General features: G+C 22.0%; 5 protein-coding genes across 5 annotated transcripts in view; 4 read left to right on the top strand and 1 right to left on the bottom strand.

Moving 5' to 3' along the window:
- Window positions 1-240: 240 nt before the first annotated feature.
- LOC102676417 lies at window positions 241-6,710 on the top strand. Its single transcript, XM_006614678.2, has 9 exons — window positions 241-646; window positions 859-1,622; window positions 1,707-1,896; window positions 1,993-2,156; window positions 2,396-2,688; window positions 2,858-3,089; window positions 3,161-3,353; window positions 3,574-4,140; window positions 4,270-6,710. Exons 1-9 carry the CDS (start codon window positions 643-645, stop codon window positions 6,366-6,368), a joined length of 4,506 nt encoding a protein of 1,501 aa, XP_006614741.1. The 5' UTR covers window positions 241-642; the 3' UTR covers window positions 6,369-6,710.
- A 910-nt stretch (window positions 6,711-7,620) lies between these two features.
- Window positions 7,621-8,869, top strand: LOC102679737 (28S ribosomal protein S10, mitochondrial). Its single transcript, XM_006614701.2, has 5 exons — window positions 7,621-7,756; window positions 7,826-8,098; window positions 8,276-8,406; window positions 8,483-8,684; window positions 8,751-8,869. The coding sequence occupies exons 1-5, from the start codon at window positions 7,742-7,744 to the stop codon at window positions 8,799-8,801; spliced, it is 672 nt and encodes a 223-aa protein (XP_006614764.2). The 5' UTR covers window positions 7,621-7,741; the 3' UTR covers window positions 8,802-8,869.
- Window positions 8,870-10,364: 1,495 nt separating this feature from the next.
- On the bottom strand, window positions 10,365-13,997 carry LOC102675591 (beta-1,3-glucan-binding protein). The gene is made up of 8 exons (XM_006614671.1): window positions 13,748-13,997; window positions 12,594-12,815; window positions 12,311-12,411; window positions 12,077-12,216; window positions 11,751-11,914; window positions 11,152-11,513; window positions 10,744-10,845; window positions 10,365-10,535 (listed from the first exon to the last, which is right to left on the bottom strand). Exons 1-8 carry the CDS (start codon window positions 13,905-13,907, stop codon window positions 10,425-10,427), a joined length of 1,362 nt encoding a protein of 453 aa, XP_006614734.1. The 5' UTR covers window positions 13,908-13,997; the 3' UTR covers window positions 10,365-10,424.
- A 1,021-nt stretch (window positions 13,998-15,018) lies between these two features.
- On the top strand, window positions 15,019-16,240 carry LOC102674826 (frataxin homolog, mitochondrial). The gene is made up of 3 exons (XM_031509944.1): window positions 15,019-15,026; window positions 15,749-15,869; window positions 15,998-16,240. The coding sequence occupies exons 1-3, from the start codon at window positions 15,019-15,021 to the stop codon at window positions 16,238-16,240; spliced, it is 372 nt and encodes a 123-aa protein (XP_031365804.1).
- The window catches only part of LOC102679622, a 5,549-nt gene continuing 3,399 nt past the window's right edge, over window positions 15,749-17,898 (top strand). Inside the window, 6 exon segments of the mRNA XM_031509955.1 lie at window positions 15,749-15,907; window positions 15,998-16,376; window positions 16,743-16,853; window positions 16,973-17,240; window positions 17,365-17,509; window positions 17,570-17,861. Coding sequence (XP_031365815.1) covers window positions 16,779-16,853; window positions 16,973-17,240; window positions 17,365-17,509; window positions 17,570-17,861 — 780 coding nt within the window. The 5' untranslated portion in view covers window positions 15,749-15,907; window positions 15,998-16,376; window positions 16,743-16,778.

Below are 17,898 nucleotides of genomic sequence, written 5' to 3'. Positions count from 1 at the left end.
ATATATCTTTATATTTTATTAATAATATATATATAATAATATAAAAAAGAGTTGAAAATAAAAATATATTGTGATGTAAAAAATAATTATTATAAATAATATTTATATATAATCTTTAATATGAATTTAAAACTAGAATTTTTAATTCTACACTAGTAGATTGTTTTTGGAACGCCATATTCATCATTCCCTATCGCGCGATCAAATTTTATTGGTATAGAATAATACAATGAAATAAAGAAGAGATTATGTAAAACTCTTACAACGGAATATACTTTAAATAAGAATATTTGAAAAAATAAAGCACTAGATTATTGAGATATATAGTAATATATATATGTATATACTTTTGTACAGGGTAAAAAATTTATTTTTGTAAATATTACGATGTTGGTAATGAAAAATGTAAGTAAAATGTATTGTAGTGGATAAAATGTTCATGATAAGCTGTAAGAATTATAGTTATAATAACAGTGAAGTATTTAATAAAAGATTTATTTAATTCTATTATTGATTCTATATGTACATTATTTGTTTCATAAAATCAGTTATTAATATTAAATATAATAACATTTTGATCCAAGTGTCATTTGTCTTACGGATTTTAAGACTGAACATTCACATTTAAATATCGGTAAAAGAATGGGTAAGTTTTTATTTTTTATAATACAATATTTTGTTTTAACATTTTCATATTTTGTCATGGATATTTTTAAAATCTTACAATATATTATTAAAAATCAAATATATATTAGAAAAAGATTAATCAAATTTAAAGATAATAGATAATTATAATTGTATCTTTTTATGCATAAGTTATAATAAATTATTATAATTAAGAATAAACATATATTACAGAAAATTCAGGAGCAGTTACAATTGAAGGAGAAAATTATGAAGTAGTAGATGAATGTATCGAAGAAGAAGATACATCTAATAATATACAACAATCTAAATGTTTGAACAATATAGAAAAACAATTTATAAGTATTAAATCCTTAGATAATAATGTAATAAATAAAAATGTAGATCATATTGAAAATACAAATATGAAGGAAAAAAAAAATATAAAAATAAAAAAAAAGGAAAATTTAGAGAGAAATGAAGATATTGGAAAAATTGAAGGCATAAATATAGAAAAAAACAAAAATATAGATATGGAAAAAAATCAAGAAGTTTCAGAAAGTTCCATAAATTTAACAGATAATATACTATCGAATAATTCTAATAATAATGATCAAAACAATACATCAAACACAGAAAATAAATGTCTGCAACAATCAACTATGGAATCAATTGATTTTACTGCTGATATTACTTTAGATCAATTAGATCAACAAAAAGATGTAACAGATGAAGATGTCTTACATCATTTAGATGAAATTGAAAATATTGTATTAGATTCTACAGATTTCCAATTACCAGAAGAATGTACAGGAAATCAATTACTAGAAGCAGATATGAAAAATCAATCTTCTAATTCAGAAAATAAACTTATTAAAGACAATAATACAAATGAAAATAATAATGTTGATAAAAAAACATTATACATTTTAGATAAAGAAATAAAGCAAGAAATAAAAGAAGAAGAATGTACAGAAAATGACTGGTATGAACAGAAGGTAATATATGATTAAATAAATAAATTATTGATATATGTAATATATTTTTTATCATTATTGTTTTAATTTATCAATTTATTATAGCTTATTGAGAAAGAAACAATTATAAAAGAACGACTTTCAAAAGTAGCTAGAGTTTTAGGAATTTCTTACCCATGTTATGAAAAATGGTTAGAATATGAAGAAAAGATAAATGGATCTCCTTTGTGTAAATTAAAACCTTCTCGGCGCTGTTGTTTAGATAAGCCTTATACTAATCGTTGGAAATTTATTTGTAAGTATTTATTGTATTATATTTTGTTTATATTTTATATATATTACACTTATTTTAGTAATTGAAGAAAAGCAAAATGATGAAATTTATGTTTAGGCAACAGAAAAGAAATACATGAATCTATTACAAAAATAGAAAATTCTGATAGTTCTTTTAATAAAGATAAAAAAATAATTTGGAAATTGGAAGCCAGTGGAGCATGGGGTGTAAATATAAATAATGAATCTCAATTTCCACCTTTTGTATTGCGTGCTGTAAAAGTATGTTTAATATTATTTTATAGATTTAGATTTCTTTTATTTTAAATAAATATGTATTATAAATGTTGTTTATATTTTCAAGTTTGATGAATAATGATATAATAATGATATTAATGATGAATTATGTATAATTATTGTATTTGATATAAATTATTTGTTTAATGTAAATTATTATATTTGATATATTTGATATATGATATAAATATTATATTATAATCAAATTGTATTTCTTTACATAGATATTTGAAGATTTTCTTCAAACAACAGAACAATTAACCTCACAAAATTCTATAGATGAAAATTTTTCTGACGATGTATCTATAGATGCAGAATCAAAAAAAGACACAAATAATGAAGGGAAACAAGATTGGTTATGGTTGGTAGTACGTTGCAATAGTATGGATGAACTTATGTTATTTGCAACTGGAGAAAATATTACTCGTTCTACAATGGATAGACTGAAACAAGTTTATGAATCTGGACCTGGAAAAGATTGCAATGTTAAATCTCTATATTGCAAGTCTACAAATAGGTAAAAATAATTTATAAAATTATGTATAAATCATGTATTTAATATATAAAATCATAGTAATATTTTTTAAAAATTGCAAAATTTTATATAGCTATTAAATTATGTAATATTCATTCATATTAAAAAATAAATAATATATATTATTAATTTATTTTTTTTTTAATATTAGATATGATGGTACTGCTGTTACGGATACAACATTTCTAGTAGGATCAGAAGCTTTGGATGAAATTGTTGGAGGATTAAAAGTCCAACTTGCACCTAAAACAAACTTTTGGTCAAATTCTGCAGGAGCAGAAAATGTGGCAAATGCAGTAATAGATTTACTTGCACCTAGTCCAAAAACAACAGTACTTGAAATAGGATGTGGTATTGGTCTTATTGGATTGATGATGGCATCTGTAAATAAAAAGAATGTTTTTATTATCAATTATCATATTTTTATTCTAAATTTTATGATCTTTAATTTTAGAAATGTCAACAAGTTATAGGAGTGGATTCTCCATCAGAGGTAGAAGAAGCTGAAATGACATGTGAATTAAATAACATAAAAAATGCTTCATTCATTATGGGATCTCCTTCTGAAGTAACAAATCAAATTATTGCAGCGGTTAAAAATCGTAAAACATGTGCGATAATTAATGCAAATACTAATATTGGTCGAGGTATGTAAACATATCAAATATAAACAAATAATTTTTATATAAAATATAATGTTTAAAATTTTGAAATTCATATTGAATAATTTTATCATATTTCTTCTGATTTCACAAATAATAATTTAAAATTAATATTATGAATAATTAATAATTTAATAATAATTTTTAGAATAATATTTAAATATATACATATTCATATATTCATATATATACATATATTTTACAGCAATTGAGGTAATGACAGCTCTTAGAAAAATTCCATCTCTTAAACGAATAGTAATGATAACAACATTAACTAAACAATCAGTACGTGCTATATTAGAATTAGCTCGACCTGGAGATCATGGTCATGGATCAGCATTTATTCCTGTTTTGGCATGTGTTGTTGATACTTTACCTATTGGTCCTCATTTTGAAGCAGTTATTTTAATGCAGCGACGAATGATAAATAAATTTAATCAACTATGGTTTCAAAAAACTATAGAGGAAGATGTTAAAAATCCAGAAACCAAAATTATTCAAGAAAATGAACAAAATGTTGATGAAACAGATAAAACATTGGGCAAAGGACTTGAATTAAAAACTAAAATAAACTTTAATAAATTAGTAAAAAATCCCGTAAGAAAGTCGAAAACATCAATAAAAAAAGTATTTTATACAAAAAATATTGAGAATTCATTTTCAAAAAATAAATTTAAAGGAAAGCGTTCCCATTCTCCGGACAAAGGAGAAACACCACCAAAAAAATTAATAAAAAAATTTAATAAAATAGGTGCTAAACCATGGCATATAGGTAAGTTTATATTAAAAAAATATAAGAAGTAAAAAATCTAGTAATATTTTTTAATTATATTTTTTAATTTATAATACAAAAAAAAATTTAATTATTTAATTCTTATAATCTTAATTCTTTTAATATTAGATATAGCAGCAAAAAAGAAAAAAGATTGGAATACAGAAAGTCCACAATTATGTGTTAATCCTTTTTACGAAAAAAAAATGCGAGAACCTAAAGAACAAACTGATTTAAGAGAAAGATTATCTAATAATCGACTGGATATAGATATTGCTCAAACGGTAAAAGAACATCAAGCTCTTTTAGAAATAGCGAAAGAAAAATTAAGCGGACCAGCACCGACTGTTGATATAAATACTGCAAAACAATTGCAAAATATGTTAAATATGGTTTTAGAACAAACAAATAAACTTCAAAGTCAATTACCTCGTTCTGTTTGGGATCGTATTGCTTCACCAGGAAATATAAATTCGGATCAAAGAGAAAATAAGCAAAATGATTCTATTTTGAAAGGCCGTTACGTTCAAGAAATGGGTTCTCAGGATATTTTAATTACTATGCCAAATAAGAGATTTCTAAATGATGAAGAGCCTATAACAAAACCGATTTATAAAAAATATCATAATATACCACCTTTAGAACCAAATACAGTCCTGCCAATATTACAAGCAATTGATCATAAAGAAGAAAGATCATTTCGTACAACACCTGAACGATTTGGCAGATCGTTTCAAGTTGAAATAGATCAAAATAGAGATAAAACTTTTGAAAAAAATCGTTGGAATGAAATAGGAAATATGAAAAAATCAATTTCACCTATGAGAAGACAAAATTCTCCTGTTAAACATCGTGTAACTCCTCCAAAAAGACTTTCTCCTAAACGTCCATTGTTATCACCTCCAAGACGTTTATGTTCTCCTCCAAGAAGACATTTTTCTCCTCTTCGCCGTCCTATGTCACCTGTATACAGACAACGTTCTCCTATAAGACGTCCTATATCTCCATTACGACGACCAATGTCACCTTTAAGACAACCTTTGTCACCGAGACGACTTTCACCGCGAAGAACTGAAATGACTATGAATCGCCCAATGTCACCATTAAGACATCAAATTTCACCACGACAAATATCTCCTATGAGATCTACTGCATCTCCTTCTAGAAGACAATCATCATCAATGAAACATCCAATATCTCCTTTAAGAAGAGAAATTCCATCTCCTAATCGAATGATATCTTCTAATAGACAGGAAATATTTTCTAGACAGCAAACATCAACAATGAGACATGCAGAATCACCACATAGATTGATTTTTGAACGTTCTACGTTATCACCAAGACAACAACATTCTCCTCAAAGACGACAAATGTCACCATCAAGGTTTATTGATGATTGGGATATACCAAGTAGAGGAGCCATTGAACAAACTTGGTCTCGACCTGTTGAACGAAACATGTCTGAACAAAACATTTGGCAAATTGAAAAAACGCCAACATCCAATAATAATTGGGATAATGATAGGCGTCGTAAAACTTTTTATCAAGAAAAGTGGGAAACTGTTAAAGATCCTATTCGTAATGATACCTGGAATAATGATGGAAATTCTTGGAATTCTAAACAAACTTTACACACAAAACCTATGATGAAGGAATCATGGTCAAGTTCTGATAATAGATGGTCAGTAACATCTATGCCCAGCAGTAGTAATGATAATTGGAATATTCGCGGTAAAGAAAGTTTCACTGCTTGTAAAGAATCTTGGATAGATAATAAAAAACAAGCTAGGTGGGAATTAATAAATATTAAAGACTCTTGGAAACAATGTGACAAAGAAGATTTAAATGATTTACCAGAAGATGCGAAAGATCCTTGGGGAGATGATGGTGCTATAGATTTAAAAGAAAGATGGCTTAAATTTGAAAATACTAATACATCAAATACATGGATACGAGAAAATGAACAACAAAAAGGAGATTCATGGACAAAAAATAATAAAGATAATTGGCAAAATAAAGCATTATCTTTTGGTACAAAATCTCAATGGCAAAATAATAGTAATCAAAATATTGGAGAATCACATTGGCTTCCTCAAGATAATATTGATAAGAAAACTACATCTACTGGTTGGCAAAATGGAAATGCTATAGGATCTTGGCAATTTAAAAATTCTAATTTTCAATCACAACGTTCTTTTCCTACAACTCAATTCAAAAGTTCATATTAAAATTTGTGTTATTTAAGTTAATGATAATGTTAATTATCAACAATTTTATTGTTTCAAATATTTTTACAAAATGTCAGTTTATTACATACGTCGCAAAGGGGAATTTATATTTGTTTTAATAATAGTATAGAATATATTTAAGATTTATAAAATAAATAATTATATATACACTTGAATCTTAAAATGTTTAAGTTTATATTATAAGATTATCATCAATAATTATGATCAATGTGAATAAATATTCACAATGATTTTGTTTTTTATAGTTATATTTTGTTCATATTAAAAACATTATTAAAATAATAATAACTTATAAATAATGTGCTATTTAATGTGCTATTAAAATGATATTTTAAGTACCTCTCCTTTGAGACAATGTAAAAAGTAAGTTTATATTGTACTTTTCAAATAAAACTGCATTTACATAAAAAAATTTATTTAATTCAAATGTATTTGATAAAAATATTCTATAAAATATTTGTTAAAAAATTGATTTAAATTAATAATTAGATATATTAAAAATTATTGGTTAAGTTTTGTTCTTATCAAGTATGAAATATAAAATATAATTTCTGATCATAATGTAATTGTATAGGATCGTATTTTTTAAAGTACTTTTTAATTTTAGTTATATATTTTATTTATATATTATTCGATTTCATGACATATGTTAAATATTTATTTGAAACATGTTAATGATAATTATATTAAATTAGTAACATGAAAAAAATATTTTTCATTTTTAAAAAATCGAATAATTTAATTTAATATATTATAATCAGAAAATTTATAACCAGAAAAAATAGAAAAAGACATTAAATTGTATTTTTAAACATTGATATCTTTTGATTTTATCATATAGAATAAATCAGACTTACAATCTTATTCTTATACAAAAAAAAAATATAGAGACTATAAAAACTATAAGCCTATTATTTATCTCTATTAATAGATAAATAAAGTAATAAATGTTATTATATTAATTATTTTATATAATATAATATAATATTTTATATTAAACGTGATTCCACTTACAAATTAAGCTTTAATAATAATATAAAAAGAGAGAAGAAAATTTTTGATTGAATCCATTTTATATAAAAATATATTCTATTTATTATGATATATCATTTATTTACCATACTTAATAAGTATTATAATATACATGATACTTAAATGCATGTATAAGTAACATGATATAATAATCTTAGTACATATGTACGATTTCTCTTATTTATATAGAATGCGCGGAATATAAATTGTATATATGTCAAAGAAAAAGTATTCATTTTTATATCTAAATTTTATTCAATCTAAGATAATAAAGCCTTAATTAATCTTTTTATCTAACAAATAAAAACAACAAACAACAAATGTTTCATTCAAAGGTACAAGTGTAATTATGTAAAAAGCTTTATTTAAGTTTAAGTTAAAAATTAACCTCTAATATTTTTTAGGCATTTTCTTTCTTATATAATATTATAAATAGAAATTTATATAATATAGAATCAAATTATAACAAATTTCAATATATATTATATTCAACTAATATTGAAAATTCGAGTAATACTTCAAATATAACTTTAACAAAAAACATAAATGAAATTTCCCAGCAATCTAAAACTTTAGATAAAAATTCACAAAAAATTGATACTTCAATTAAAACTTCACCCGAGATTACTATTGAAGCATCACCTGGATCATCAAATACTAATTCTAATCTCATAAATGTATGTAATTAGACATTTTATTTATAAATAAATATATATATTACTTCTTAAGATTAAATAATAAATAAAATTTATTATTATTATTGGGTTTTTTATTAAGTTTACTATGATAATCATTGTATCATATTTATAAGAATTTATATATTTATATATTTTTTAAAATATAACACATTTTAGTCTGATGAACCTGATAAACTTTATAAAAAGTTGGAAATTGAAATGAGAGGAAATGATCCTGCTGTTCTCAAAAGCTATGGAGAATTTGCTGTTATGGCAGCAAATTATTTAGACATTATTGTTGGTAGACAGTAAGTTATAATTATAAAGTTATATTTATAAAATTATATATAAAAGAATATAAAATTGTTATGCTAAAATTAATAGTATTGCACTACGAAAGCCTATCCATGAAAGATTAACAGTACTTAAGTCTGTTCATGTTCATAAAAAACATCGAGTTCAGTATGAGACAAGAACATATTATAGATATCTTGATCTTTTTAAATTAACTGGCTCAACTGCAGATACATATTTAGAATATATAGAAAGAAATCTTCCAGAAGGAGTAGCAATGAAAGTTACAAAGGTATGATTTAATTTATTCATTTCTAAATACATATAAAATACAAATTATTGATTTTATTTTTTATAGGTGGAATTACAAACTTTACCAGAAAAAATTCAGCAAGCAACACCTTCATAATAATGAATAAAACAAGTTATTACATTACATTTTAAGAAATAGACAAATAAATTGCATTTGAATATTAATTTTGTTTTTTCAATAATATTTGAAAATAATAATAATCATAATAATCCTTTTTCTTTTATTTAATGATATAATAATATGTTATATAATTTTACATTATAGTATTATTATATATCGAAAAATTATTATATTTATATTGTTGATTTAATAATTATAAAATCAAAAGATGAATTTTTAATTTTATTATTAGTGTCATCTTTAAGTTCTGGTAACAAATCTTTTTTTATAAATATAGGTGATGAATTTTTTATTGATTTAATATTTAAAGTTCTTAAAGGTGTATTTTTTATTTCTTTTTTGAAAGATGGATTTTCATTTAAATTGCTGTAATTTGTTTCAGAATTATTAAATAAATGATTATTATTCAATTTTACATTTGAAGAAATAGTTGAATTCTTTTCTCGCATAATAATTGGAATGTATGCTTTGTGTGAGAGATTTTCAATGGGTTTATTTGAATTAGTATTTGATATTTGTTTATTTTGTCTTGTATTTAATTGAGCACTGGCTATGCATTTGTGTAAAATAAATTCATATCCTACAAATACATAAAAGATGTATAAATAAAATATATAGATTTTTTATTCTAAAATAATAATAAAATATAATTATTAGATTTTTAATACAATTTATAAAATATTTAATATATATATATATATATATATATATTTAAACATAAAAATTAATTGTTTAATTATATATATATAGCTTTTTTTTAATTATTATTATTTTATATGAGAATTTGTACATAAATATTAATAAAATATGAAAAATGAATTTTATATTTGTTAATATGATGTATGTTTATATATTTCGTAAAATTGTTATACTTACTAGAATAATTTGATTGATAATATTTGTCATTGTTTAATCCATAAATTAAATGAATTATAGTCATAATAAAAAAGATAATTAATTTTGTCATTTGAGATATAATGTACAAAATGTATGAGTCACAATTATTTATTATAATATTTCGAAAAATTAAAATATTAAAAGTTTTGATAAGTTATAATAAGATAAAAAATCTATCCACTATCTATTAATTTTTATACCCTACACACTTAGGTATACAGTGAACCAAATGAAAGTTTCTTTTGTTCTTTTTAATGTTATTCATGATAAACCGGTTTGGAGGAAGAGTCAAGTTCAAAATTTTTACTATTTTTAAAAAAAACAAATTTTAAGAAAAACAATTTTAAATAATTTTTATATATTTTATGCATGATATTTATATATATTTATATTCAATTAGTAAAATATTTTTCGTTAAAAATATTTCATGTACTAATAATATATTTTACACATATATTTATATTTAATATTTTTACGTGTTAATAATTATCAATTAGTTATAATAAAAAAGTAAAATAATATTATTTTATATTATTTCTTATGCTATTTAATATGTTATATTATTTTAATATATAAAATACATTACATCATTATAAGAAATTATTTAACATTTAAATTACAAAATAATAGCTTGTTTACAAATTTATTTATTATTTTTTTAATTACGTAAGTCTGTATAATAGCATATCTTTTTTAATTTTTTTAAAGTGACCATATTCGAATATAATCAATCTCGAAGATATTTTCTTCACTATTTGTTCGCCTCCAACTTGATAACCATTGATCTTTTGCATGCCAAAATTGCAACATTGCCTGGAATATTATACCACAATTTCTTAAATAATTATGTTTTGTTAATGTTACAATAGTAAAATAAAATTAACATTGAATTCAAAATAATAGTTATTAATAATAATTAAATCATTGTAATATAATATGTATAGTATATCAAAAAAATTGTTTTCATTGAATTTATTTAAATTTTATGTTGCGTACAAATATTCGTAAAAAATATTCTTACTTTAGCCCCAACATTTTTCCACGGTTTTACATTTCCTGAGCTAGTTGTCCCATCAGGAAATACACGAATACCACCAACTCCTATCCCAAGTGTAATGTAAAACTATTAAAAAAACAATATTTCATAAACAAATTGAAATTATCAAAAATTATATATTCTTTTCTTTAATAAATTAATTTTTTTTATACATTTTTATTAATTTCAAAATATATTCTACATAATTGAAATATAGAAATGAAATGTAGAAATGAAACTTTAAAAATTCATTTATTTAATAACAATTTATTATAAAAAATAAACATTTATATGAAAAATATAAATTTTTATTGAAAAATATAAAACTTTGTAATAAATATTTAAAAAAAAGTTTTATATATTTACATAAATATAATATATTTTTGTACATACTTGTTGATCAAAAGGAGCCATTTTGCTGAAATTATTCCCATACATCCAACCATTTTCTTGTGGAATCAATTTACCAAATTCTTTGCCATCCACAAAAAATTGAAATCCACTGGAATCCCAAATTGTTGTGTAAGTATGAAAATCCTTTGTCCATCTTGGACCATCTTCTAGCGTTTGAGATACTATATAATTTGTAAGATTTTTTGTTGTTCCTATTCGTAATCCAAAATCTAACGTTCTTGAATCGTATATCTTTCCATCAGTAGAAATTAAATTTTCATTTCCACGAGAAAGACCGAGTATAACACATCCACTAGAATAGTTGGGACCATAATAATCATACTTTGGTTGAAGCCACATTTCTATTGCAAATAAATACAATATAATATTTATTATTTTATTAATAAAAATTAAATAAAATTTGTTTATTTTATTTTATTTTTTTATTAATTTTTTTATGTATTGCCGATTAATTAATTCAAGATTCGAATTATTTTGATGAATGTTCAATTCTGATTTAAAAAATATGTATATAATAAAATCGATAATCAAGAAAAAAATTGAATCAATCAATCGAAATCAATTATATTAATATTTACCTGGATATAACCAATCACCATTAGGAAATTTCGCCCTTATTTCAATTTTTCCATATTGAAAACTAAAAGTGTTTTTTGTATTTAATCTAGCAGACAAAATAGGTGGCAATATATGGAACGATTTACCCTTACGTTCACATTCCTCTGAAATCTTACTAGTGCATCTATAATAAATGAAAAAATTTCAAATTATTTTTACAAAATGATGAATAAATATATGTTATGCACCTAACGCATAAAAATTCGGCAATGAAATTAAAAAAAGATGAAAATATTGTTTTTCCGTGTGAAAAGTTATATATGTTGAAAATTTATAGTATTTTTACCCACTAAGTATCAGTTTTCCGTATGTAGTTGCATTTTCACCATAAAGATTTTCTAATATCAGTGGCTTGATTTTAAGCAATCCATTTTCAACATATATAGATGAATGTTGATCATTGTGATAAACACAAAATTCATAGTCCTGGTAAGAGAGTTATTAAAATAATTATTAAATATTTATAACAAATTGAATATTTATAGTTATGTATAATATTAAATAAATTATTTCTACTTACAGGAGTTAATGGTATCTTAACTTCATGATTCCAAACTGAATTTTTTAAGGAATCAAAAGTTTCGTGAAATAATAAATTCATGAATTTATTGGTGATTGCAACTAAAAAATAAAATTATTCTTTATATTTTTCTTTTTTATCTTTTTTTACAATTATGTATAATTTCTATTTTATTTTTTAATTATCATAAAATTCATTTTTATAATTCTCTTAATTAAAATAAAATTATATATATGAAAATAATGCGAATATAATTTTGAGTAAATATAATATTGAGTAAAACCTGTCCAAGTTTGTTCTCCACTGATATGCATTGCTTCATTTACTTGTATATAAATCCAATAATGTATAATGTCTCCTGATACTATATTTATATTTCTATTTTCAATGGTCCATTTTTCATTTTCCTTTCTATATACTTCACCCGATATTTCTCCTAATTGATTTAATTTAAGTTTTTTATTTATATTTCCTTGAAATGCAAAAAATTTCAAGCCTTGTTCGTCTGTTGTAATATAAAAATTCATATCATATTAAATTCAATGCATAAATTTTGGACAATGCATAAATGCAAATATTTTCGACAACTTAATCCTATATTTTAGAATTTTTGTATATCTAGTTTATCCTTTTTATTGTGCAATGTTTGGTATTTTTTTTATTATGAATTTTTATTATTCTTAGATTATTTTTAAATCTTTATGCAAAATTTTTTGAGTTTTTAAATTAATATTGTAAAAGTAAAATTCTATTGCATTTTATACATTTATTATGAACATATCTTTTTTTGTTCTTTTATTTTTTTGATTTAAACAATTTTTTTAAAGAAATATAAAAAATAATTTTTAAGAAAAAAATTTTAAAAAATTAATATTAAAATTGTAATATTAGAAAATATATATTAGAATAATAGAATTCATTTTCATTATATAAACATATATAAAAAAACAAAGCTATAAAAAAACATATTTCAACTTAATAAATAAATAATTTGATAATACAATATAATAATAATATGATAATTAATAAATTTTGTTTTATTCCATTTCATTTATAATGCTTTATTTATAATTACAGTAATTTAATTTTAGGGAATTTAAATAATTTTTATTCATATAATTTTATCATATATAATATTCACAATTATTATATAATTTTTAATTATTATTTTTATTATATATTACTAATTATTTAATTTTTTTTTATTATGCGATTTAATTTAACATAGCTTCATATTTTCCGCACAAATTACTCATCCTTCCATTCATAAAAAAAATTAACAAGTAAATACATCCGGGGAATTCCAGGATTATCTAATTGTCATATTGCTGTAAGTATATCTATATTTATATATGCGATTTAAATAATTTTTATATTATATTTTAATTCATATAATTATACAATATACAATATGTATAGTTTTTGTTATTTACTTACTTGGTATCCATATACGAATTCCTTTTGGCTCTAAAAGTTCGAAAACTGGTGTAGGTAATACATAAGAATTTGCTAATATAAAGTAACTGATTGAGTTTAATAAAAATATTAAAATTGAGACGAGAAAAGTATTCAAATGAAGCATATTTCTTAAAAGCATTTAATTGATAGAAATGAAATTATTTATATTAATATCAAAGGTCACGCGATATAAAAATGATGTTGCTTGAAGTGTTTCTAACAATATACTGATCTCATAATGAAAATGTCGATTATATATGAGTAAATCATTAATTAAAAAAACTCATGTTTTTTATCATAATAAAAATAATACCAATTTATGAGATTTTTTAATAAAAATTAATTTAAATATAATTCTATTAAAAATAAGAATATTTATATTAATTGTATTATTATATATTTACTTATATATATTGTTATTTTAAATAAATTAATTGTAAATATAAATAGTTATGCATATAGATAACATCAATCAATAAGTAAAAGAAAGAATAAATAAAATTAATTAGTTATTATAATTATAATTATTTTTGAGCATATTTTATAATATCAATAGACAAAGACAGCAAACAGTGTAAAAAAGGACAAAGATATAGTAAAAATATTGAAATCAGCGCCATCTTCAGAGTGCTGCAAATGAAACACATAAAGAAAGGACAGACAATAATAGAAGAAGGATAGAAATAGAATAAGAATTGATCATATGCGCCATCTCTTGAATTTCATAAATACTTTTTGAATGACTGTTCATCAATTGTCTTTAATACTCAAAAGATGGCGTTGGAAGTCAATTTCTATCTTATGTCCGTCTTTCTCTAACTATTTTCTATCCTTTCTTTTTGTGTTTCATCTGTGGCACTCTGAAGATGGCGCTGAATTCAATATTTTTATCCTATCTTATCTCTATCTTTTTCTCATTATTCACTTTCCTTGTCTTATTTATTCTGAATTAATAGAATTAATAATGAATTAATAGAAAACTTGACAAATGGCGCCATCTCTCGAAGCTATTTAGAAATCTGAATAAGAAAAGTTTTAGACACTCTTCAAGAGATGGCGTTGGAAGTCAATTTCTACCCTATGTCCGTCTTTCTCTAACTATTTTCTATCCTTTCTTTTTGTGTTTCATTTGGCACTCTGAAGATGGCGCTGATTTCAATACTTTTTCCTATCTCTGTCCTACTCCTATTAATAGCTCTCTTTGTCTACACTTACTATTGGTAACTATATTAATGTATATATGATAAGAGATGGTGCTGTAAGTTAAATACTAAGAAGATCTAAGCTATAATTTTTTAGAAATTATGGAAAGAAATATAAAAATATATAAAAATTAGAGATTGATATTTCTGAACATGAAATACAAAATTTTATAAGATTATTGTATTAATATTTAAAATTTAAATTGTAAAAAATGTAACAAAATTTCGAATACGTAATTTTACTACAATATTCTGTGTAATTTTATGATGTCTTGGTATCTTGTTTAATCAATATAAAATATATAAAAAGCTTATATCATGCTATTAACCAAAGGTACAATAAAACATAGTGTTTTTAGAATTTTATCGTATGATTTAGTAAAAAGCATTATAAATAAATGTTTAATACAAGAAATCAACGTAAAATGCCAGGCAAATATAGGTTATCATATGCTACATTTTAAAAAGGATTTAAATATAAGTAAAAATTTAAAAATATTAAGTTATGAATCAATTGTTCATAATCATTGTGATAAAAACTTGTTCATAATCTCAAATAATAATTTATCTACACAGTAAGTATATTAAAATGATAATAACAAAATATTCTAAGTTTTATACTAAGTATTCTATATTAAGTTTTTCTTATTAATATTTTGAATTTTAATATTTTATATTATTATTTAATAATATTTTATATTATTTTCATAATTTTATGTATACTTAAAAAGAAAATATCAATAATCAATTATGTAAAAATGAAATTTTTTTTTTACAGAGAATTAACATCTGTACAATTTGAAAAAGTTTCTGATGAGACACTTACTTCTTTAACTGAATATTTTGATGAATTAGTAGAGCAAGCAATACATTTATCAGATGCAGATGTATCATATGGAGTATGTTTTACAAATGAAATATATATTAAACTTATAACGTATAATATAATAATTATGATATACATTATATATATTAATTATATGATGTATTATAGTTATAGTTAATTACATTATAATTAATATTACAGGATGGTGTTTTAACTGTTAAATTTGGTGATTCTTATGGTACATATGTTATAAATCGTCAAAGTCCAAATAGACAAATTTGGTTATCATCCCCAAAATCTGGTCCAAAACGATATGATTTTATAGATGGTAAATGGATTTACAAATATGATGGAAAATCATTACATGAACTACTCGATGACGAAATACCAGCAATTATAGGAGATCAAACAAATTTTAATAAATGTTCCTTTAGTGGGAAATAAAAAGAAATTATAGTGAAGTGTCTTTAATTATATATTAATTATTCAAATTGTAAAATAACTAAATTTAAAAAAAAATTGAAAATTTTTAAATTTATGTATATAAATAATAATAGATAAAATATTGTAATATATTTATGTGAGTACCTATATCTTTAAGATATTAACACTAATAACTTGCATGCTGGAATGGCACATATATTTTAATTATTCTTTATATTATTTTATATTATTTAGTTTTTATTAATATTTTACATATGTGATATTAATATTCAAGAATACTTTATTTTAAAATTTACATATCGTAAAAACATATTCAGAATCATATTCAATCATATATATTCAGAATCAATGTAGTTTATTATATTATCATTAAATATGTTTTTTGTAAATAATAAATAATATATGAAACTATTATTCGATATTATTTAAAATTTATTATCAATAAATATTTTTATTTAAGACAATATTAATATTGTATAATCATTTATTATATTTTTCTAAGAATATTATTTGAATCAACAAAGAGAGAATAACAAAAATGGAAATTATGGAAGATGGTAATTTAGTAGATCGTGTTAGAATTTTATTACAACGAGACATGCAATATTATCAGGTAGTTTTTTATAATATTATTTTATATTACATTATTTTTAATGTAATAAAAATAATCTTTTACAAAATAACAAAGAATTTATTATGAGTTAATATCATATATATGATATCATGATGCAGGAAATGCAAACCGTGTTGAAAGAACCACTTTGTTCGCGTATAAGTGGTGGAAAACTTGATTTCCCAAGGCATGCTTCATTCGCTGCTGTTAAAATTGTTATGTGGTGGGAAGCAGATTTTCAAGCTGCATTTAAACGTCATTCCGGTTTGACAAATTTAATGGAAAATGAGATTTCTGCAATTGTAGAAAGTGAAGAGAAAGTTATTAAAAAAATTCAACCTTCCGAATTTGTATTACTTGTTGTCGATACTGCCGATAAATTATTAGGTAAAGAAATACAATTTCGGAAGAAATAAAAAATTAAATTAAATAGATAATTCAAATTAGTTTGTTAAATTAAAGGGAATGTTTTAAATTTTGATATAAATATTTTGTAATAAAATCATTTCAGAACATTTACATTTACTTATTCAAGAATCATTAGATCATGCAGATTTGACAGTATTAACAGCTACTTTGGGAGCAGCTGCATTGATACGAAATTCTTTATGGTGTTATAATCAACAGGCTAAAAATTTAATTTCCTTACAGTCAAGGTATTCATAGTAAATCATTGTAAATTCTTTTTTTTTAATTAAATTTCTTATTTTGAATAGCGAGAAATTAAATACATCGTATAAGTCTTATCATGAAATGACTGAAGCTGTGGCAGAACGATTATTGGATTTGCATTGTCGTTTAATTTCATTATATATACTTAATGAAGCCGATTCTCTTAGTTGGCATGATGCTAAATCATTTTTTGAACGAGAACGTTGTTCTTTTGTAATTCAAATGTGGTGGCTATATATGAATGGTAATTATAATTTTATTCCATTATAAAGTGTATAATTTATTATGCATTATAAAATTAAAAAGTATATATTAATAATATATAATATCATATATATAGATTTATAATATATTTATATAATATATTTATATA

This window comes from Apis dorsata, unplaced genomic scaffold (genome assembly GCF_000469605.1).
Source record: "Apis dorsata unplaced genomic scaffold, Apis dorsata 1.3 scaffold_194, whole genome shotgun sequence".
Lineage (NCBI taxonomy): Eukaryota > Metazoa > Arthropoda > Insecta > Hymenoptera > Apidae > Apis > Apis dorsata.
This window is presented reverse-complemented; position numbering and strand designations above follow the sequence as displayed.

Coding starts and splice junctions, on each gene's coding strand:
- LOC102674826 (XM_031509944.1), top strand. Junction 15,870..15,997: donor ATGCAGATGTATCATATGGA/GTATGTTTTACA, acceptor TTAATATTACAG/GATGGTGTTTTAACTGTTAA.
- LOC102676417 (XM_006614678.2), top strand. Junction 1,623..1,706: donor ATGACTGGTATGAACAGAAG/GTAATATATGAT, acceptor AATTTATTATAG/CTTATTGAGAAAGAAACAAT. Junction 1,897..1,992: donor TAATCGTTGGAAATTTATTT/GTAAGTATTTAT, acceptor ATTTATGTTTAG/GCAACAGAAAAGAAATACAT.
- LOC102675591 (XM_006614671.1), bottom strand. CDS start 13,907: ATGCTTTTAAGAAATATGCTTCATTTGAATACTTTTCTCGTCTCAATT. Junction 11,915..12,076: donor GGAAAACTGATACTTAGTGG/GTAAAAATACTA, acceptor CATTTATTATAG/ATGCACTAGTAAGATTTCAG. Junction 10,846..11,151: donor TGGCTCCTTTTGATCAACAA/GTATGTACAAAA, acceptor TTTTTTTAATAG/TTTTACATTACACTTGGGAT.
- LOC102679737 (XM_006614701.2), top strand. Junction 8,099..8,275: donor CTAATTCTAATCTCATAAAT/GTATGTAATTAG, acceptor AACACATTTTAG/TCTGATGAACCTGATAAACT. Junction 8,685..8,750: donor TAGCAATGAAAGTTACAAAG/GTATGATTTAAT, acceptor TATTTTTTATAG/GTGGAATTACAAACTTTACC.